Source organism: Gymnogyps californianus, chromosome 7 (assembly GCF_018139145.2).
Source record: "Gymnogyps californianus isolate 813 chromosome 7, ASM1813914v2, whole genome shotgun sequence".
NCBI classification, from domain to species: domain Eukaryota; kingdom Metazoa; phylum Chordata; class Aves; order Accipitriformes; family Cathartidae; genus Gymnogyps; species Gymnogyps californianus.
The window spans coordinates 25,882,979-25,905,259 of record NC_059477.1 but is presented as its reverse complement, the minus strand read 5'-3'; the positions used below and the strand labels follow the sequence as shown (position 1 = coordinate 25,905,259).

The 22,281-nt window shown below is 42.2% G+C and overlaps 1 protein-coding gene across 1 annotated transcript in view; it reads left to right on the top strand.

The window, feature by feature from the left end:
* LOC127018389 (unconventional myosin-X-like) overlaps nt 1-22,281 on the top strand; it is an 88,835-nt gene that overhangs the window by 60,475 nt on the left and 6,079 nt on the right. Inside the window, exons 24-37 of the mRNA XM_050899979.1 lie at nt 322-361; nt 1,879-2,670; nt 4,697-4,820; nt 5,313-5,556; nt 6,400-6,495; nt 8,154-8,247; nt 8,881-8,936; nt 10,584-10,726; nt 12,509-12,703; nt 15,368-15,525; nt 16,772-16,895; nt 18,800-19,097; nt 20,361-20,568; nt 21,377-21,513. Of these exons, the coding sequence (XP_050755936.1) occupies nt 322-361; nt 1,879-2,670; nt 4,697-4,820; nt 5,313-5,556; nt 6,400-6,495; nt 8,154-8,247; nt 8,881-8,936; nt 10,584-10,726; nt 12,509-12,703; nt 15,368-15,525; nt 16,772-16,895; nt 18,800-19,097; nt 20,361-20,568; nt 21,377-21,513 (2,709 nt within the window). The remainder of the gene's footprint in view (nt 1-321; nt 362-1,878; nt 2,671-4,696; nt 4,821-5,312; nt 5,557-6,399; nt 6,496-8,153; nt 8,248-8,880; nt 8,937-10,583; nt 10,727-12,508; nt 12,704-15,367; nt 15,526-16,771; nt 16,896-18,799; nt 19,098-20,360; nt 20,569-21,376; nt 21,514-22,281) is intronic.

Below are 22,281 nucleotides of genomic sequence, written 5' to 3'. Positions count from 1 at the left end.
TCTGTTTACATTTATCGTAAGTCTAACTGATCTGTCTTTCTGTCACTGTTTCCAATGTCCTTCCTAGTGTGTTCCAACTAATCCAATTTCCTGATTGATCTGAAAGTTAAGTGCGTGGGGAAAATCTGTTGTACCCACAAAGGTCATGCCAACCACAGAGAATTGGATTTTTACTAAATTACAAAAGCTTTTAAATCAGTCTTACAACAGGTACCTTATTTTGACCTTATCCATGGAGGGATTATGTGTCCATGCGATTCTGAAAGCCACATGTAGGAGAACTGGGTCTGTCTCTGACTGTCATGTCTTGTTTTTTAACAGAGAAAAGGAGCAACTGAATGCGCTACTCCAAGTGGCTCAGGTAAGTTTAACAGTTATTCTTTTCATATGTCTTCTCTTCAGTATCTGTGAAGGGTCCTTCATTGCCTACACTTTGCCTGGAGCTAATATTGTTATTGTGGCAACACTATTTAAAAAACGGGCTTTGTTCACTCAAAACCTGCTGGTGTTTGGCTTTGGCAGAGGTGCATAGAGTTAACAAGGTACGGGTTTTTTCAAGGCTCATGTACCAGCTTGCATAGTTCCTGTTTGAAAATTTCTGTGTTGAACATGCAGCATCCTTTTTTATCTCTACTGCTTAAAGCTTATTATATGACCTTGTGATGTGCTACACTGTGACACAGTCTGTTTTGCTGGATTGTTGCCTGTAACAGCCAAAATAAGAGTGCAGTCGGCTGCTACCATGGCTAAAATAAACCCCTTGTAACTGATCTAATTGTTGGTACTTGATATATCAAAGAGCAGACCACCTACCCTGAGGTGTGTGAAAACAGCTGTGTATCTTCTTATTTCTTTTCCCAAACCACTTGTTCCCCAGTTTCAGGCCAGCTCTGTTCAGGAGAGATGACAGACAGATTAGAGTATAGAAATGCATTTGTCCACAAGTAAGAGTCAAGTAGAGAACAAGCAACAAGGTAACTGTAAAGAAAACAAGGATTGTGGCTTAAATGGGCCAATTCATTGGCTGCATTGTCATACTCCTATCAGGAAGTACATGAAATCCTTTTGGAATTTATTTTTCCTTTTTTGTGTGTGTGTATGTTTTCAACATCCTCCTTGGAGGGGAGGGTGGCTTTATCTTATAGCTAAACGTCAGTGAAAGTTACCAGTATCTTCCGTCTTCTAATTATTGTGTACTTGCTAGAAATTTCCTGTTACTTGAGTGTGGAGAACAGAGGAAGACAGAGTCTTCAGCAGCCAGCCATCATCCATCCAGTGATGCTGAAGACTGCCAAGAAATTCTGGGTGGAGTTTTGGTGGGGTGGGGTTGGAGTGGATACAGTCCTGCTTCATTGCAAATATCTCTTCCAGACCTAGGTTCTGATGGTCCGACCCCCAACTCAGGAAGCAACGAAATCCCCAAATCTTTGAATGAATTTCTGGGAAATCTTCAGCTCTTAAGCAGGCTATGCATATATGTATTCATATATAGTTGCTTTCTCCTATATGTGTGTATGTGTGTGAGATATAGCTCAAAAAGAGAGGACGGACTTTCAGAATGCTTTTATCCGAATTGTATTGTACAAAGGGCTGTAACATGAGCGGCAGAAAGAGAGGCTCTTCTAAAAATTCACTGATCCAGTGAGCTGCTTTGTACGATTCAGAAAGGAGGTAGGCTGCTGGAAAAAGGAAGGGCCTGAAGATCCAGTAGTTCTACCTTTAGCTTTTACACCATGGATGACTGCAGGATGCTTAGAGTCATCTTTTTGCAGATGGGAAGTACAAGGCAAGCACAGGAGATAGGAAGAATGAAAGGTCCAGGCAAGGAACACATACAGGTTGAAAAAACTGCTTTAACACTATTATAAATTCTTTAAGGTGGAAGCAGTAAAGACTGAGGAGGTAGATATTCCCCTGCAAGAAGAAGAGAGACGTCAGATGGAGGAGATCTTAAGACTGGAGAAGGAGATTGAGAAGCTGCAGCAACAGAAAGAGGATCACATGTCTATCATCTGTGAAAACACCAGGAATGAAATCAATCGGCAGCGAGAAGAAGAGATCCAGAGGCTGGAAAAGGAGGCATCTAGGGTTGCCCAGGAGTTCTTGGAGCTGCTGGATTTTGGCAATCTGGATGAAAGTGTGCAGAACTTAGAGCGCTCACTTTCTAGTGAGGGGACACTCAACATTGACTGCAGCCTGGTAGCACCACTGGCTGAAGAAGAAGTGGATGAGGGTTTTCATGCTGATGACGAAGGACGGCCAACTTCCAGTTTGGTGGTCTTGAATCAGCACAGCACAAGAAACAGCGATAACTACTCAGAGAAAGTTCTGGACACAAGCCTTTCACTTCTCCAAAGGGAAGTGGGAGAGGTTGTCCCTGCTCCAGGACAACCTGTGGAAAGAACTGCTAGCCCCAAGGAGCAGAGAGCGCTATCTGACCCAGCAGAAAGCATTTACAGCACTGTCTCAGCTAAGCAGAGGAGTAACAGTGGAGAGGTGGGAGAGCCGATTTACACTTCCCCCCCGGATGTGGAGTCTGACTACGACCATGAGGAGTTTGATGGCTGTGGAGATGCAGGTAGTGCCTCAGCTGAGCCTCTGAATGGTGAGGAAGGTCTGAGAAACTCCCACGGTACCAGCCTGGACTCCAACCGTGGCAGCCTGGACTCGGTAAGAATCCCTTGACTCTGTGTAAGCACTGCTCAGCAGTAACTAAAACATCTCTGTATTATCAACACTGTTTCCAGCACAAATCCAAAACATAGCCCCATACTAGCTACTATGAAGAAAATTAACTCTATCGCAGCCAAAACCAGCACACTAGCACATATGTACCTAGGCTATTTTAGATTGTTTCCATCACCATATGTTATCGAACACCCTTTAAGAAGACTGAAAGCAGGCAACTAGTATCTTGTAGGTATATGTTCTGCCTTAAAGAGATTTCACAGAAGTAGCCTGAGCTTCCAGTGGACAATCACAAGAGGAAATGGGAAAGGCTGTGGTTTGATTTGTTTCCATCACTAAAACTTCTCTTGTTCTAGTCCTGTTACTGTTCAGAGTCAAGGGTTTATTTTCAGCTGCTGTGTACAAGTTAAACTATTCTAAGGCTAGAAGAAATTACTGTGCTGATCCAGGCTGGGTCCCGGTGCACTCAACCAAGACCACTGAACCTTTTCATTCCTACTGCAGGGACAATCACAGGGTAGTAAAGCTGGGCTATTAGCCTCGTACTTGAAGCATCTCAGCTTAGATCCCACAGTAGGCTCTGGACTTCCTGAGTGCCCGCAGGCTAGTGGCTTAATGCAACGATAAATCCCCTTACAGAACAGGATGTCAGGTAAGCCCACATAAGATTGTGAGGAGTTCAGGTGTGAAGCTAATGACAGCCATAAAAATACTTCAGATAAATGATGTCCCTGCGAATAGAGGCTTGAACTACAAAATATCTTTTAGAAAACGATTGATTTTTTTTTTTAAAGGAATTCAATTTACTTCTTGCTATTCTTTTCCAATGGCACATTGTGACCCTTCTTAAAAAGTTGCATGATTTGTCCTGTTTGCATTTCCCTAATGTCAGCTGCCAGCCATCAGAATTTTTTATGATGTGATCTGCTTGAGTAAAGATACCTTCTCTGTGGGCAGGTACTCACAGATCACTGTCAGGTAATCTTGAAGTCATGATTCATTCTGTCACAGCCTAGGCCAGTTCCTACCATTCTTCTTAAAAAGTAAATAGAAGTGGAGGGTTTTATTGGGCTCCTCAGTGAGTAAGACTCATGAAAAATCCAGTTGATACTATGTCATGGCATGAGCCACAGGAAGAGATAACTGCAGCTGGGTCAAGATCTCATCAGTAGCTGCTGATCCATGAGTACCTGCTTTTTGAAAATTAATGGCAAGAGAGGGAGAATGAATGAGTGGAACAGGAATGAGACAAAAGAGGAGCACAAAGGGGTCACAGAGAGAGGACAGAAGGGAAAAATGAAAAGAAGCAACATGCATTTGAGAAAGGAAAAGGTCTAAGGAGCTGCTTTCATTAGTATTAAATTAATAAAGCTGATCAAAGGAATTTGTATTTAAAGTAAAGGAAATGATAGGGTAATTTGGAATTTCGTGTGTGAAGTACTTTCTTATGGCTGAGGGCTGTTATCTAGTTGGAGAACAGGGATGAGTAAATACAGTACTATTATTTCAGTAATTTAGATCTTTGTTTTTAGGGTTCAGTTATCCTGGAATGTGCTTTTTTCCCTAATCAACCCAAAGCAAGGCATTTCCTTGCTGGGGTTAGATCAGTGCTCCATCTCATTCAGCATCCTAGCCTGTCTGCCAGAAAAATCAGAAAACTTCTCCAAAATGAAAAATTCTCTCTTAATCCCATTAAATTAGATTTTGGACTGTGGGCTCTGCCTTGAAACAGGAGGGTTTGTTACTGCAGGTAACTGGAGTTTTCTAGCCATGTCCACTGCCGAATGTCACTCTCCTTTCTGGTATGAAAATTCCATGCTCTGGAGACTCTTGCTTTAGGCATTAATGGGTAAGCTGTCAAGCCTCTGGTTTTACTGTATTGGTTTTTTTGTGAAGGGAGTATGTGTAGTTTTGCACCTTTTGATCATGTGACTTCTCTAGCCTTGTTAATTTGCTCCAGTCCTCCTGCGATCAGGAGAACCCAAGTAGCCTGTATTTCTTCTCTTAGTTTCTGGACAGTGAAGAAGAAGTGGATGTTTACATTGATACAGATGAAGAGTTTTGTAATGGACGAGTCACTATCTTCAATGGCTCAGGACCACCCTATTTTCACAGCTATCTCTACATGAAAGGTAAGCAGCTTTAGCAAAAACCATGGAAGGATGGAATCCAGGAAACTTGCTTTCCTCTTCTGTTTCTCCAGAATCATCATCTTCATCTGCTCTTAGTTCTCTGTTTACTCTCTTTCCCCCCGCCCCCCTTCTTTTATTTAAAACAAGTAAATAAAACAAAGAGCTAGGAGGTGAATGTCAGGGAATTAGACTGGATATCTTTGCCACTGAGACCTAATTGTGCCCACTTGGTATGGGCTTAAATGACTCATTCTGAGCTACAAAACTGTAGACAGTACACAAATATTTGAGTAGTGCATATATTTCTGTATTTTTTGTTTGTTTCACTAGTTTGTTCTGTTTTTTCTCTTAAGCATAACCTTGTTTCTCTCCTTCAGCTCCTTTGTTTCATGTAGGAACTGAAGTGGCAACTACGTGCCTATGAAGCAGGATCAGAATGGAAACATGGCCCTTGTTGCATGTCTGATGAAATCTCGCTCCCTCGCTTTGCAGGAGGTCTCATGAACCCATGGAGGCGGCGCTGGTGTGTTCTGAAGAACGAGGCCTTTATGTGGTTCCGCACCAAGCAAGAGGCACTGAAGTCAGGCTGGCTCTATAAAAAAGGTGGAGGCATGTCAACACTTTCACGCCGCAACTGGAAACGCCGTTGGTTTGTGCTTCGAGAATCCAAGCTGATGTACTTTGAGAATGATAGCGAGGAAAAGCTGAAGGGGACAATTGATATCAGAAGGGCAAAGTGAGTGAAGAAATAAATCCTTTTGATCCCTAGTATTCACTCTCTAAATCAGTAAGGAAGTGTCCAGTGCTGCCAGTTCGTCGGCCTATGTATCTCCCATAGGGCTAGGAGAATCAGAAACATAAGGGAAGGAAAAGACAATTAGAGCCTCTAGTTTTACTCTGGAGGGAGTCTGGAATTACTTGATAGTTCTTTTTCCAGTCTTGCATTTCATAATCCAGCAGAAGCTCTTTCCAAGCCATGGATGGAGCCAGACCAGGAGGGGCTAATTAAGTACATACCCCATGCATTCTCCCCTACCCTGACTCCATCTGTTTGCTGGCTTCTCCAGGCATTTCACAGAGGTGGTATGAAGCTCACAGCGGGATTTGAATTTGGCAGCGTGTACTATGCCTTTTCCTGAGTCCTGAATGCTCTTTTTGCTGCCATAGCCAATTCCTCAGCTCCTGCTGTAAGAAAGGAGAGACTAGTCACCTGTTAGCATTATGTGGACCTGTAAAGTGCCAAGAAGAGTGGCACACCCCGCTTTGTAAACAGCCCTCTATATCAACCTCCCTGTTTATCTCTTCTTCCATCTAGTCTGCTGGTGTCTTGAAGAAAATCCATTTAACACCTTAAGCTTTGCATTTGTAGTAGATTAACTGTACACATCTTTTTAGGGGGACCCTAAAAGTCTTAATGTGTATTGGAGGAATTTTGTATTTCTGTTGGAGTTACAGGCCATCTGAACCAGTGATTTCCCTTCTGTATGGTGAATGGTATGATGTGAAAAAAATTGGCCAGATGGAATTTATGCCTGTGAAAGGTTTTCAGTTTTGGCTCTTGTGATTTGCTGTGTTCCAGGGAGATTGTGGACATTCATGAAAAGGAGAATGCCTTGGACATTGTGACAGAAGACAGAGTTTATCACATTGTCGCAGAGTCACCAGAAGATGCCAGGTACAAGAGGGAGTTTTGTTAGGTTTGTTCATTCAGTGCAGGTCTGACCCATCTACTCATGGGAGAGCCTGGGAAACATTCACTTCCTTTTTGCTGGAGAAAAGAGGGGATTTGTTCCAGAGTGTCATTTTGTGCTTACTGGGAGGTACCACACCTACTTTGGGGACTCCCTATTGCAGCTACCGAGATGGTGGTTCAGCCTATCAGTCAGTCACAGGACTGCCACCTTCTTATGTGGCTGCGAGCGTGCTGAATTCAAGGGTTACTTCAGGAGACACACAAAACCTTAATATAAACTGGAACATCTAATAGCTGATTTATTTATTAAATGGAATCTTGAATGAAACAAAAAGTCTATTCATGTTGTCTGTAAATGATTGCGAGAGCAGCTGGGTTTTATCCAGGAGACAGAGAAAAGGCTGCATCTTATCAGAGTCTGTAGTGTCATCTGATAAAATCTTCCCAGTGCAAAGCAAACAAATGACTCATGTCCTTCCTTCTTGGCGTCCTGGCCAGGCGGTGGGAATCAGTTGTTTAAGGGCAGGTTGGACAACCTGTTCTGGCTATGTAAAGCCCAGTTAAGAGATTACTGTCCCTAGCTGCTCATGTCTTTCCACTTTTCCCACTCTTACCAAGACTACTGCTCTCTCAGCCCAGCCAGTGTAACTGTTTCTCTGATCTGCTTTAATCTGATTCTGTGAAGTTATTTAGGGTCTGTTACTATATCATTTGGGTGTAGGGAGAGGAAGGGGGAAGGTGTTTGGACACAAATTAACAGAAATACACTAAAGAACAGCCACATGAACAAAAAATGGGCAAATTAAAGGGGTAGTAGCTGAAGAAACAGTAACCTCTTAACCTGGAACTTCCACAACTGGAATAGGCATGCCCTAAGATAACATTGCAGAATTGCTAGGACAAATGTAAACCAAATGTAGCCTCTGCCAATGCCATATCAGTCTCTGTTCTGAGGGAGAAGAAAGCACCAACACTTGCACTAGCAAAGAGCAGATGAGCAGATGTCATAGAGTATCCAATTTGAGAATCCTCCATGAAGTCTAGATGTTTACTGATCTCACTGGACGCTGCAGATAAGAATCTGCTTGTTCTGCAACAGAGATTAGCCTCCAGATATGTCTGTAATGAGAAGCCCTTTCACAGACAAATAACTTAACTCCAAATTAACTTATAAAAAACCCCATGATTAATTGACAGCCATATGACTTTCAAGTTTATAAGCAGATCAGAGAGAGACTAGTTAAGAAGACTCCCAGGCGTCTCTAGAACTCTCGTCCAGGAAGATCCCCAACTGACCCTGTCTTTACAACTGCTGTATGCTCTTCTCTGTCTGCTGACATATGCTCCCTGGTAAGGCCACTGCCTGCTTACAGTTCCTTGAATAGCAAGTAGAAAACTGGATTTTGCGGGAGCAGCTGTCAGTGGGTTGGAGAACGTGCACAGAATTTTCATGGATAAATAAGGAGGAAGGAAGACATTAGAATCTGGTATGATCAGCCCAAGAGATGTTTTGTAGCATAGTCCTCAGGAAATTGTGAATGAAGAAATTTTCCCACTGGCAGCTTTCCAGATTCCTTGATCATATTCTAGAGCTAGTTTCACTACCCAAATCTTAACTCTGAGTCTGTTTCGATTGCCAGCGGTTGGTTTAATGTCCTGAGCCGAGTACACAGCGCTACAGCACAGCAGCTGAGGGAAATGCAAGATGAACAGGCCAATCCAAAGAATGCTGTGGTGAGTTACTGTGCAACCAGTCTATGGGCATGCTTAGAGCCCTCTGTGTTTAACTATTTTGTGCATGTTTTTCCAGCACATGTAGTGCTGTAGTGCATGAGCAGTATAAGAAAATTGGACAATTATTATAAAGAAACAGCAAAGCTGATAGAAAAGAGGGTAAGCAGTGGGGAACATGGTGGTTGTGGTGGGTGGCTCAGCTTGATCACCAATAGCTCTCTTTGGTTTGAGGGGAAGAGGGGGGCTCCCTCATGCAGATAAAATGTCTTTGGATGGGATTATGGGACTAGTCTGGGTCACAGTTATTCCAGACAGAAGATATGCAGTTGGGAAGAACAATGTATTTATGTATTTTGCCAGTACTGAGATACTAGCAAAGGTTATTTCAGACCTTTATAATGCTCTCTGGAGATCTGTAGCTCTTTTTCCTCCAGTCCTGTGGAGCCCTTGCACATCTTCTCATGCTGTTTGGGGAGCAAAGATGACTCACTCGTGCCTTTCTCATATGTTCATTTCTACTCAAACCATTGGAATTCAGAAGAATGTTTTCAGTTCCAATCCTATTCACGAAGGATAATGTCTGTAATTTAAGATGCAAGCAATTCCTGTTATCTGTGCTTTCTCACTGTACAGGGAACCCTGGATGTTGGGCTTATTGACTCTGTCTGTGCCTCAGACAATCCTGATAGGTAGGTACAGCAACCTGACCATCTCTTAGATCAGAAGCTCTCTAACATATTTTTGTGGGTAGGTCCAGGTTTCTTTGGGGTTTGCATTTGTTTAAACTCATAAGAATTTATCTCCAAACAAATAAACATAACTGAAGTCTTTAGCTTGTTTCAAGCTGTGTCACTTCACAGGCATGAAGTTCACACGTGTATTTTCTTTGAGTGAAATTTTCTCCTTTCCCTCTTAAAAGTCGAAACGGCATAATCTCAATGTCAAGAAATTATAGTCTTACCTATTATTAACACTGAACAAAAATGTCCAGCAAAAGCAGCACTTCCAGTTTTTCAACAGAGTAATTTTGAGTTAATCTTGTAAATTTAGGAGAAAGAAACAGCATTGTGGAAGAATAATGGATGAATTTAGAAATCTGTACTCTTCTTGAAATCTTTGCAATGCAACAGAGCACAGACCTTTATGGGACATTTCATATCACTTTAACATTTAATTATTTCCCACAGTGTTAGGTTCAGCCAGGGCAAAGATTCTTACTACAGTGCTGAAGTGAAATGTTAGCTATTAAGTTATTTACCTCTGTGGTCTGGTTTTTTTCTCACACAGGTTGCCAGGACTTTGAGGTTACTAGTTTAGAAAATGCATACCTTGGTAGGAAACTAGGATTTCGTTGATCAAAATGTTTTAGCCAGTTCTCAGCCTGGGCTCCTCACAGTTAATCTGTGTACCAGTAAAAAACTAGGCACAAATAGTAAGCTGAACAGTCAAAATTTGTTCATGCATCTGCTGAGGTACACTCTTCTGGAGTATCAATGTTTGAATCAATGTCAAACAAATTCTGAGGACAATGTTTGTTTTTCAACCAAGGGTTTTATGCAGCTTATTTTTATCTTCCATAGGTTTATGCAATGGCCAGGCAGTTGCTTGATTTGCACCTTTTACCTTTTGCTTCATACTTGCATTCTGCTTTTCAGTTTCTCTGTTTTCTCATAGAAATCTGTGTTTGCTTTCAAAGCTTTCTGAGTCTATCCTCTTGGAACTAGTCATATTTTTATTTTTCCATTTTCCTGTAAAGCATCAATTCTGTGCAGAATTGTGAATATTCTTTTGGTAGGACACGTTTGTCTGTTGCAAGAGAAGGACAAAGTCATCTAGGAGCAACATAAGTTTTTCCCCTGTTTCATCAGGATCAGCTCATCCTTTTTAAAATCAATTTCAAACCCATTTTAGCTGACCCTGCTGGGACCTACGTTTGCTACTGCATCACTGGTTTTAATAAGTACGAGGAGAATGGCTGTACTAGCTCAGCCCAGTGGTACTAGCACTAGCTCAGTCCAATCAGAGGGTAGAACAAAGTCCTTTGCTTATGAACCCAGGACATGTTACAGCTGGTCATTAGCTAATCAATGTTTTCTAGTCTTTGGAAATAGCTTTTGAAAGATGTTTAATTCCATTTATTTGGTCTCTGCATTCATCAGTTTGCAGACCAACTGCACAGGAGATGCTGTTAAGTGTTTCTACACTTCTCTGTAGTTTATATTCAGAGAATCTTTCTGCATTGTTTATGGGAAGGTAGAGGACATGGCTTTGGGTGTGCTGTGAGTTGAGATATTTGTATGGTTACGACCAATTTTAATGCTTTTGTTTTCTGGCAGACCGAATTCTTTTGTGATCATCACAGCAAATCGAGTGATTCACTGCAACAGCGACACCCCTGAGGAGATGCATCACTGGATCTCCCTGCTGCAGAAACCAAAAGGCGAATCTAAGGTTGATGGCCAGGAATTCCTTGTGAGAGGTAAAAGGAGATGCATGCAATTACGACATGTGAAACTCATCTTCCATTTATGATCTGAGGGGAAGGTTTCATTGCGGCTAATCCAATCTAGGGTTTAGCTGCTCACCAAAAACAATCATTCTCTGCCCCTCTCTACCTTCCTGCCTGCTGCTTGCCACGTCCTGTGTTGTGCTGGCACTGGCTCTTATCTGATTTCCTGTCAGGTGGATTCAGAAAGCTAAAGCTGGAAAAAAATAAGTACTTCTTTATATGTTTAGTTTTCTGATGTTAGTTCCATAGCCTATTTCAACACGTCCAGCAAATGCTGTCAGGGAATAGGAGGGAGCATGGCTGCTGTTTAGGAGCAGCTGGCTTAGACTGACTATAGCATGACACTGCAGCTTTTGTTTTCAGAAAGCTCTGTTCCTTCTGACACCTGTCATGTAGAGAGGGAGGGAGAGAGATCTTTGTGGGATTGCTGCTGTCCTCAGCTAAACAAACTAACCTGACTATGGTAGACATACATAGTGAGGTGAGAATAATTCTCTGAGGCTGAGCAAAAGATTTAAATTATGTCTCTAGTTATAGCTTAGTTGGAGATGGAGGAGCTGAGGCATCAGTAGTGCTCACACACGTTATAAAATATCCCCCCATTTGTCTTAAATATTTTTAAATTTCTGTAGTACTTTCAGCTCATCACATGGTCTTAAATGTATGAAGACACTCCTGATCCAATCTGTGGAGAGCAAGTGCATGAGCAAATTGCCTTACATCTTCCAGAAAGTATCTATGTGGGAATAAAGGTCTGAGAGTAGTCATGGCAAGGCAGGAGGACAGGAAGAAAAGGGTCACCAAAAAGTGGCGTAAGCCTTCCATCCTAGTCGTAAACATTTCAAGGAGATTGAATGATATAAAGTAGATTATCAGACAACAGTTTGAGTACCTTAAATTCAATATACCTAATTGCAAAGCAACAGTTCCTTTTATCTCATATTGTTCATTAGTTAAAGAAAAAAAGGAATGCTCCTTTGCAAAGTCAACGTATGCTCTGCACTTCACAGTAAGGTGTCTGTGTGACAGTGGTGTAGCCAAGAAGGCATATATTCGGGAAGGTCTGTCTCTTTATCTTTTCTTTATATGGAACCTCTGGGCTCAGTCCCACATTCTTTGAACTTTTTGCCTTGTGAGTGGACATTGCTTTTTACAGCTCTGAATAGAAAATTGTCTTTTTGACAGCTTTAGCAATGCAGACTGTCATTTTTGCTTTTATAGTATTCAATTTTCTTTTCTTTTTCTTTTTTTTTTTTTTTGTTTGTTTTGTGAGAAATCTAAAATGAGAGAGAAATTATTTTTCCTGACCGTGGAGGAAGAGATGCGTGTAATGCTTACAGATCTTTCTACTAGAAGACATGTATCACCAAACCTCTTCCATCAAGGTTTGGATAGGCATTTGGCATCTCTTTGGAAGAATGAATTGTAAATTATTTATTCAGATATTTGTGACTTGTGAGGGAAGCATCCTGAATAGAGGATGCCCTCATGGTGATGGCAAACTAAACCACAGATCACTGATAAAAAATACGTAGGGCTGAAGGATGGAACAGCTCTGTGGAAAATTTTGGGCTAATTTCTTGCAGTGACTGTGCAGGATACTGCTATAGCCAGTAAAGCAGAGCTCGTAGGTCCCACCATGAGCCTTTTGCAGAGAGGTGGAGTTCTGGTCCTAGAGTTAGAGAGCCACCAGGCAAGAGACAGGATTGCTGTGGTGGTGAAACCATTGACATGTTTGTGTTCCTGTGCTAGGCTGGCTTCATAAAGAGGTTCAGAGCAGCAACAAGATGTCCTCTCTGAAGATGAAGAAACGCTGGTTTGTTTTGACAAACACTGCCCTTGATTACTACAAGTCATCTGAGCGCACAGCTGCCAAGCTTGGCACACTTGTGCTGAATAGCCTCTGCTCTGTAGTGCAGCCCGATGAGAGGGTCTTCAAAGACACAGGTAAGAGGAAGAAAGCAGTAATGAGCAGACTTTTTCATGTGTGGAGTTGCCTGAAGAGGGGACGGTGCAGGAATGTAATGGTGTGTCATGTTGAGAAGGTAGTCTTGATGTTATCTGAGGCTCTGTGTCCGGCTGCAAACATCTTTCCCCACAGAAACTGAGACTTGCAAAGGGCCAGAGAGTAGTGTGCAAGTGACAGTGAGTCCCTTACACCTGACAGAGATACACAATGCTGATGTTTTTTCACTGAGTAGTGTCACTGTTTATCTAAGTGTTTCCCAGATAGGGAAAGGGGTATGAGTTCTTATAGTTGACACTGTAATTATCAGTACATCTCTGTAAATAACTCTCACTTTGTCGCATGACCTACCTTTGTCTCTGGGGTCAATGTTATTCTCTTAAATGACAGCAAGGGCATACACTGTAAGCCTTTTTTGTAGCATCACTCAACTTGTTATAAGCAAAAGATGACAAGGGCCTATGTTTGCTTTCTGTGCAGCGTGACACAGTTCTGAGAAGGCAGGATCTGGCATGATCCTCCATTGCTTGCCTTATGAGTTTGGGCGGGAACTCAGGTTATGGGGCAAAGGGTGAATCCCCCTGACAAAGAAGGTGAACCTTAGAACAAGACTTGAAATACTGGACGTTTGAGTAGTGGAGTTACTTGGGATATTTTTAAAAAGTGCTGGAACCTGGAAGCATTTAGTAAAGTGAGATGAGAGGAAATTTATTGTGCTCGCTTGCAAGAAATTGTCCACATTTTGATTTCAACAGATGTCTAGGGTTGCCTTCAGCAGAGTGAATTGTCACCGCCCTGACTGTTCTCTCAGTTTATGTCAAACACATTATTTTTAAAAGTTATGAGAATTGATTTCGCGATCTGACTGGGTGCTGTGTGTAGAGTGGTCATTTTCTGAGTGATTAATAGCACAGTGTAGCCCAAATGCTGTCTGTGAAAGTGAGCCACCTGGTTGGTAGGGAAGTATTCATGTTACAGTGCAAGATACTTGTATCTTGGAAAGCTGTCTTTGTACCAAAACCTGGTTTGAGACCTTCCTGCTGATAAATGTGTTTTGGGAATGGGGGACATTAATGTCTACCTAGTCAGTTTTAACCAGACACACCGTATGTTGCTATCAAAGCAGCAAGGGTTTTCCTCAGCCATGTGCTACAGACAAAAAGAGAATCATAGAATCGTTTAGGTTGGAAAAGATCTTTAAGATCACCAAGTCCAACCATTAACCTAACACTGCCAAGTCCACCACTAAACCATGTCCCTAAGCACCACATCTACACGTCTTTTAAATACCTCCAGGCATGGTGACTCAACCACTTCCCTGGGCAGCCTGTTCCAATGCTTGACAACCCTTTTGGTGAAGAAATTTTTCCTAATATCCAATCTAAACCTCCCCTGGTGCAACTTGAGGCCATTTCCTCTCATCCTACTGCTTGTTACTTGGGAGAAGAGACCAACACCCACCTTGCTACAGCCTCCTTTCAGGTAGTTGTAGAGAGCGATAAAGTCTCCCCTGAGCCTCCTTTTGTCCAGACTAAACAACCCCAGTTCCTCACAACTGTTCCTAAACAACTCAGCCGCTCCTCATAAGACTTGTGCTCTAGACTCTTCACCAGCTTTGTCGCTCTTCTTTGAACACGCTCCAGCACCTCAGTGTCTTTCTCGTACTGAAGGGCCCAAAACTGAACACAGCATTCAAGGTGCTGTGTACAGGGGGACGATCACTTCCCTAGTCCTGCTGGCCACACTATTTCTGATACAAGCCAGGATGCTATTGGCCTTCTTGGCCACCTGGGCACACTGCTGGCTCGTATTCAGCCTGCTGTCAACCAACACCCCCAGGTCCTTTTCTGCCAGCCAGCTTTCCAGCCACTCTTCCACACGCCTGTAGTGTTGTATGGGGTTGTTGTGACCCAAGTGCAGGATCCGGCACTTAGCCTTGTTGAACCTCATACAACTGGCCTCGGCCCATCAATCCAGCCTCTCCAGATCCCTCTGTAGAGCCTTTCTACCTTCAAGCAGATCAACACTCCCGCCCAACTTGGTGTCATCTGCAAACTTAGTGAGGGTGCACTCGATCCCCTTGTCCAGATTGTTGATAAAGATATTAAACAGAACTGGCCCCAATACTGAGCCCTTGGGGAACACCACTTGTGACTGGCCGCCAACTGGATTTAACTCCATTCACCACAACTCTTTGGGCTCAGCCATCCAGCCAGTTTTTTACCCAGCGAAGCGTACGCCCATCCAAGCCATGAGCAGCCAATTTCTCCAGAAGAATGCTGTGGGAAACAGTGTCAAAGGCTTTACTAAAGTCTAGGTAGACAACATCCACAGCCTTTCCCTCATCCACTAAGCGGGTCACCTTGTCATAGAAGGAGATCAGGTTAGTCAGGCAGCACCCTGCCTTTCATAAACCCATGCTGACTGAGCCTGATCGCCTGGTTGTCCTGTATGTGCCGTGTGATGGCACTCAAGATGATTTGCTCCGTAACCTTCCCCGGCACCGAGGTCAGACTGACAGGGCTGTAGTTCCCCAGATCCTCCTTCTGGCCCTCGTTGTAGATGGGCATCACATTTGCTAACCTCTAGTCAACTATATAACATGGAAGCAAGTTTCACCTTCCAGCTTCTTTGTTTCTCCACAGGCTATTGGAACATCATTGTCCATGGGCGAAAGCACTCCTACAGACTGTACACGAAGCTGTTGAATGAAGCTATGCGCTGGGCCTCTGCCATTCAAGGTGTCATTGACAGCAAAGTTCCCATAGAAACACCTACACAGCAACTCATTCGTGACATCAGGGTAGGTGGCACCGTACTAATTCCTGAGTGAGCTGGGAGCAGCCAGATCACCACTGGCCTTACCCAGTCATTGCTGAGAATGCGGCAAGAAACGGGGTTGCTGTCTTAAGGGGGAAAAAAGAAAAAAAATTAAAAGAAACCTAAATGACTGTGGAACTAAATAATCAAATCTTATGTGAATTTTATTTTGAATTAGCATGTTAACTGATCTGCATAAGTCTAGGCTACGACTGTGTGCAATTACAAATTGCATGCAGGATTACACCATCAAGTATTTGCAAATCCCTGCTTCATCCTTTCCTCTCCTAAGCATCCTCTGGACACAAATATAAAAATTTCCATTCCTACCAGCCATGTGACTTTGCTGTACCCTGAAGTTCTCTTTGTACCTTAGGCTTGTGTGGTTAAATAGCAGAGTGAAGGGTGGAAAGAAAATGTCCTTCAGAATAGCAGAAATTGTGCCACTGTAGCAGGAGTAATTTTTGAACAGGCTTCTTTCCAGAAACTGTGGTAAATTAAACGTAGAATCTTATTAGAAGACGCACCAAAGCATATTTCAGAAGAAATATATATGTAAACATATACATTGTGATGAGCTCTAAACTACATGCAATTAGGTAGTAACTATTCAGGAAGAAAGACCTGGGAGTGATCGTGGAGAATCTTGGAAAACTTCAGCTCAGGGTTCAAGGACAAATGGAACATTAAGTATTGTTAGGGAAGGAATATAGGACAAAATGTGGAAGAATGAGATGCCAGTGTGTATGATAGTGACAGGCCCAGATTTTGAACACCATGTGCATTTTTGTTGTCTGTTCTGTAAACACATGTAGTACAACCAGACAAATTTAGGGAGGACAGGCTCATTATTACATACTAAACAGGTGGATCTGTGGTCAGAAAGTCCATTAACCATTTACTGTTGAAAGCTTGAAGGATATACCAGGGAGGAATCATGCCATACATGCCTGTTACGTGCCTGCATTAGGTATCAGCTGCACGCCACATTTGAAGTCAAGATCCTGTGCTTGGTGACCTTTGGTATGAGCCAGCATGGCTATTCTTATGTTTAATTTTCAGAAATAATGTACAGAGTAATTTTTGTATGTGAATTATGCTTTGGTCACCTGTTCCCTCTATGGACCTCCAGAAACTTAGATAAAGGTGGTTGAGCTTGAACCTAAATGTATAAGGACATCCTGCGAAGGGCTATCCCCATTTGAGGATAATTTTTTTTTTTTTTTCAGGAAAACAGCACCAACTTTGAAGTAGTGGAACAGACATATAGGAGGAACCCAATCTTGCGATATACCCAGCACCCCTTGCATTCCCCATTGCTCCCACTACCGTATGGAGATGTTAGTGTCAACTGTAAGTATTTTACCCATGTGACAGAATCTGCTCACATTTTGAGGATCAGTGTGGAGCCTGAGCACCACAAAAGTTGTCTGTAAGCTCTCTCTGTGCAGGTGAAGTCCATTTGGAGCAGTGTAGCCCACAGGGTTCAGAGAGGGAGCAGTCCCTTTCTCTACCCAGAATGTATTCTGTGTCCACTGCCTCGTATCTTAGGAACACTGAATCTTAAAGTAAATGGGGGCAGAGAGTTTATCATCCATCCAGGGGATGTGCAGCCTGTCATCCTTGAGCTGCAGCTGGGTTGCAAATGGCTCCGGTGGAAATCCTACAAAAGGATTACCTCACGCAAGTGGCAGTGGGATAGTGTTCATACAGAAGCTGCTGTAAAACCAGACTAAATTAATCCTTTCTTCAAATGCTTCAGGAACATGAAAGAGCTAGACTGATAGGCCACCAGAAAACCGAAGTGATTTGCTGATGATTCCAGACTGTTTGGCATACTAAAACTGAAAGCTGCTGCTGAAGACCTATAGAAGAATCTCTAACGCTGAGTGACTGGGCCACAAAATCTTTTCAGAAATTAATTTCAATCTGGATATGCAAAGCAATGTACATGGGAAAACAGTCTGCCACATAGGTAGTGATCTAGTTCTGCTTAGGAAAGTGAACACAAATTTACATAGCTTTATGAAAATGTCAGCTCTTGTGCTGAGCACAGAAACAAAACAGCTAATGCAAGGTTTTGAAAGCTTAGAAAAGGAAAATCATCATGCACCTGCATCTTGAATATGGGATGCAGTTTGGGATGCAGAAGCTTCCACATCTTAACAAAGATACAGGAGAAGTAAACACATACCCAAAGATGATCAAAGGCATAGACAGACTTGCCTACAATTAAGAGACTAAACACAGCAGGACTCTTCAGCCTCAAAAAGAAGTTTTTAGGGCTGTAGGACTGTCATGGAGAAAGTGAAAGGGGAGTAACTGCTCACTGTCTCTCATGATACAAGGATCAAATTAAGTGGCAGATTAAAAGCACAGAAAAAATAAATTCTGAAATACAGAAAAATTACAGAGCAAGTACTTACACTGTGGAACTTATTGCTACAGGGCTGTGTATTTATATTGTACAATTAATGCATGGCCACTGGGGAAACAATGGCTGTATAGGAGATTCAGAAGGACCTACAGCCCCAAAGATATGCAAAGGAGGATGCAAGCCTGCAGCAGTATGGTATATCACATACTTCTGAGCAATTCAAAGCAAGCGTTTAGGTGCTTAAAAAACTTAACCAGTTTTGGTGTAGGCATTTTAAATCTAAACAATAGGTAAAAGCTGCATCTGTGGTACAGCAATTTGCCAAAATTCTGTGTTGGCCCAGGGGTCAAAGCTAGTATGGGCACAACACAGAATTTTGGAAGTGCACAAGCCAGGCTTAGGTGTCTGCATTCAGGCACCTAAAGCCTTAACTGCATTAGTGACTCTCTGCTTTATAGCTGCTCTCAGGTGAGGAGACAGTTTACACAGAGATGACTTTCTGCCACCCCTTCACCTGTGTCTGCAGATGAGGTGCCAAAAGCTGTCTGTTGGCACCTCATCTGCAGACACTGAAGCCTGAACTAGATTTCAATGCTAGTGTCCCTTAAAAACATTACTCTGCTTTTCTGCACAGTATATCCAAAAATGGATTTGCAGTGGTGACAAGTTAGATGTTGGCAAATACTAATTAAAACTGCATCTGCACATTTAAAGAGGAAGCATTAATGAATTTTGAGTATAAATTTAAGTTCAGGAGATGAGCTAATGCCTAGGTTGCCGTTCTTCTGTGACAGACTAGTACAGTTGCTTGTAGTGTTGCTGGGGCGGTAGAAAATAAGGGAGATGCTCACCTCTTGTCACCTTTGCGATCATTCCCCAGTGCAACAAGAGAAGGGTTACAGCAGCTTACAGGATGAAGCAGTGAAGATCTTTAACTCCCTTCAGGAAATCGAGACAGTGTCTGACCCCATACCCATTATCCAAGGCATTCTGCAGACCTGCCATGATTTAAAGCCCCTGCGTGATGAAGTGTACTGTCAGCTCATCAAACAAACTAACCACATGCCACATCCCAACAGTACTGGGAACCTGCACCACTGGCAGCTGATGTCATGCATGAGCTGCACTTTCCTGCCCAGCAGAGGGATCCTGCGCTACCTCAAGTTCCACCTTAGAAGGTACACGTCCTTTTCATGTGCAGCCTGTTTCCCTTCTCTCTGCTTATCTTCCGCTGCCTGTTGTAGTTACCTGTCTCGCCCTCCTCCTGTGCAAACATCTTCCTGTGGTGTTGCAGCCTCCTACCTTTGTGCGCAATTCTTGCTACCAGTTGTTCTGTTGTATTCAAACTCCCCCCTTGCCACCCATCTGTTGTGTCGAAAGGATGTGGAAAGTAAGGCTACTCAAACAGAATACCGTGAGACTGTGTTAAAGTGGATTTACAGCTGATGACCTTCTGCTTACTAATGTCCATATAAACATGCTCAACCTGCAGGAAAGGTGAGGACCATACTTTCATATACATTGAAATATGTACTACCTTGCAGCTGCCACAGGCAAAATGTGTACTGTGGAGTAGTAGATAATACTGCAAATCCAATTTATAATTTTTCAGTATTTGTTTGCTTAACTAAGCACATAATGCTTACAATTTGAATTTCTAATCTGCTTTAACCTCCAATTTTCATGAACTAAATCACTTACTTTTCTTCCCAATTCATCTTCAGCATCTAATGCAGCTTTCCAAAGAAGTCTGCATTGGGGCTGAGCTGCAGCCATGTAGCCTCAGTCCATTGATTAATGATGAGAGAGATTGATAAAATCTATTTGATTCCTTCCGAGCTAGGAAAGAGTGAGGTGAAATTTGTGCCAGTACACCAAATAGCTACATCCAGGGCCTGGTTCTAAGAGATGCTGAGGAATACTCCATGTTGCCATTTCACGTTTTTATCACTGGAGTTGCAGATAATGTTATACTTAGAAGTGCTGGCCTTGGAGGGAAGAGAACCGTGTACAAACATCTACTTTCTATCTATCTTCTTGATTCTGAAAAATACTGTAAAAGTAGCTCAAGCACAGCCAGCAAATTAAAAAACAATTAAGAATAAATGAAAAAAAAAGTTTACATTTGATTTCATAGTTTTTAATCTTAATTTTGTAAATTGAGATAGTCAATCCTACTATCTTCAGCTGGCACTAAACTCCTGAAAGTTTGAACTGCTTATTTCATACGTTGCTGAGAAATGCCACTGAAGTGACTTTGGAATGACTAGTAAAAGCAGGTTGTATGGTTTAGAAAATAAGCGGGCTCATTCTTCCTGTGGTTGCACTTGACATCACTATCTCTACTGAAGTCTTTATGTACAGTAGTCGAAGTTATATGGTAATGTGCGTGCTTTCTGGTTCACTGTGTAATGGGGTTTTTTGCTTCTCTTTACAATTAGGGTAAAAGACCTCTTTCCAGGCTCAGAAATAGACAGGTATGCGCAATTCATAAGTGATTCCCTGAAGAGAACAAAGACGAGGGAGTTTGTGCCCTCCCAGGAGGAAATACAGGCTCTTCTCACCCGTGAAGAAATGACCACAACAGTGTACTGCCATGGCGGTGGCTCCTGTAAAATAACCATCAATTCCCACACAAGCGCTGGGGAGGTAATGCATTAGTAGCATTAACCAGATGTCTGTGTCTGGATACTGGGTCTGTTGAAGGGACTCCTTTTTCCCATTCATCTCCAATTTCTCTTTTTTTTTTTTTTTTTTAATTATAATTTTTTTGCTGTATCCACAAAGTCTATAGGGAAAGCTCAGTTTATTCTGCAGGTTCAGAATTATGCAAGGCCTATGCCTGCGTTGTAGAATGTCACTTAACAATTGTGTTGCAAAATCTAAACACTTTTGGTGTTCTGCCCATTGGAAAGCTAATAATTCTGAAGACTTGCTAAACACAGTTTTCTGGACAAGTTCAAATTCCAGCTCATAATGTAATCCTTCTGGTAGGGATATTCTACCAGTAACTTAATTATTAGCAGGTCAGAAACAAGATTCCAGGTTATAGTAGGCATGTCTGTGAAAACATTAGTGCTAAACAGAGGTAAAAATAGTAGTAAAGAGTGGAATTGTTACTAGAGGAACCGAGAATATCATCATGACATCTAAATCCATTATGTGCCTGTATCTTGTGCAGAGTTCTAATTCCCCCATCTTCAAAAGGGTAGCGGAGATTGAAAAGGTTCAGAGAAGAAGAGCGAGGATGATGAAATATAAGTAATGACTTCCTTGCAGGGAATGATCTTTTAGGGTTAGAATCTCATTTTCAGATTAAAGAAATAACTAAGGGAGAAATGTGATGGAGGTCTATGAAATGATGAGGTACTGATCAGTACCTGAAGAGGTACTGATTCTTCGTTGTGAAAGTGTGTGTAATACCCACTGTGTGATCTGTCTCTCTCTGATTTTGCAGGTGGTTGAAAAGCTGATCCGAGGTTTAGCAATGGAGGACAGCCGTAATATGTTTGCGCTCTTTGAACATAATCAGCAGGTGGACCGTGCTGTTGAGAGTCGGGTGATTGTGGCTGATATCTTGGCCAAGTTTGAGAGGTAGAAGAATGTTTCATAAAACCTTTAACTCCTAGCTGGATGTAACACTGGGTGAAGTGATAGTACAGTCAGGTAGTTTTATCCAAAGCAGCTGCAGTGATTCAACCGTTCACTCACAAACGGTTTGAACTTCCCTTTGGTAAGGTTCAAGTGCTCTTTCTCACTGTGTGGAGAACCATGTTCACATCTATTTAGGTGACGGAGAAGCATTCTTCATCAGGCTTGTCAGGACAAAATTAGTAGTGTCTTTATCAGAGAGTAATGGTTCACTAGCAGAGCTCAGAGAAGGTTTGCTTAAGTCTGATAATGATCTTGTCAATTTATGTCATAATAGCTATATCAGAAGAGAGAGCAAAGATTTGGGCATAGAAATGCAGCTCTGATTTCTTACTGTGGACTGTGATTTTGTGGCCAAACATAGAAAGAAAGCAATAAATTGTGAAAGAAGCTGGCAATGCCATTGTCTATTTTATATCTGTTCTAAAGACAAAAATAAAATTCTTGTCTTGTGGCAAGGCTGATGCTTTTCACAGTCACGAGATTACATGGAAAACAGTATCTTGAAAATGGGGAATACTTTGTGTCCTGCTCCCAACTCTTGCATTTGTCTAGAACCATTGATCTAATTTTTTGATCAAGTATATCTGATAAGAACTTTGGGTCCTTCTGAATCAAAATTTCATGTGACTCAGAGGAAAAAATGGAAGTTACCAGAAAAGTGTGCTGCACTGAGATTGTCCTGGTAAATTAGGTAGTTCTCTGTGCTCT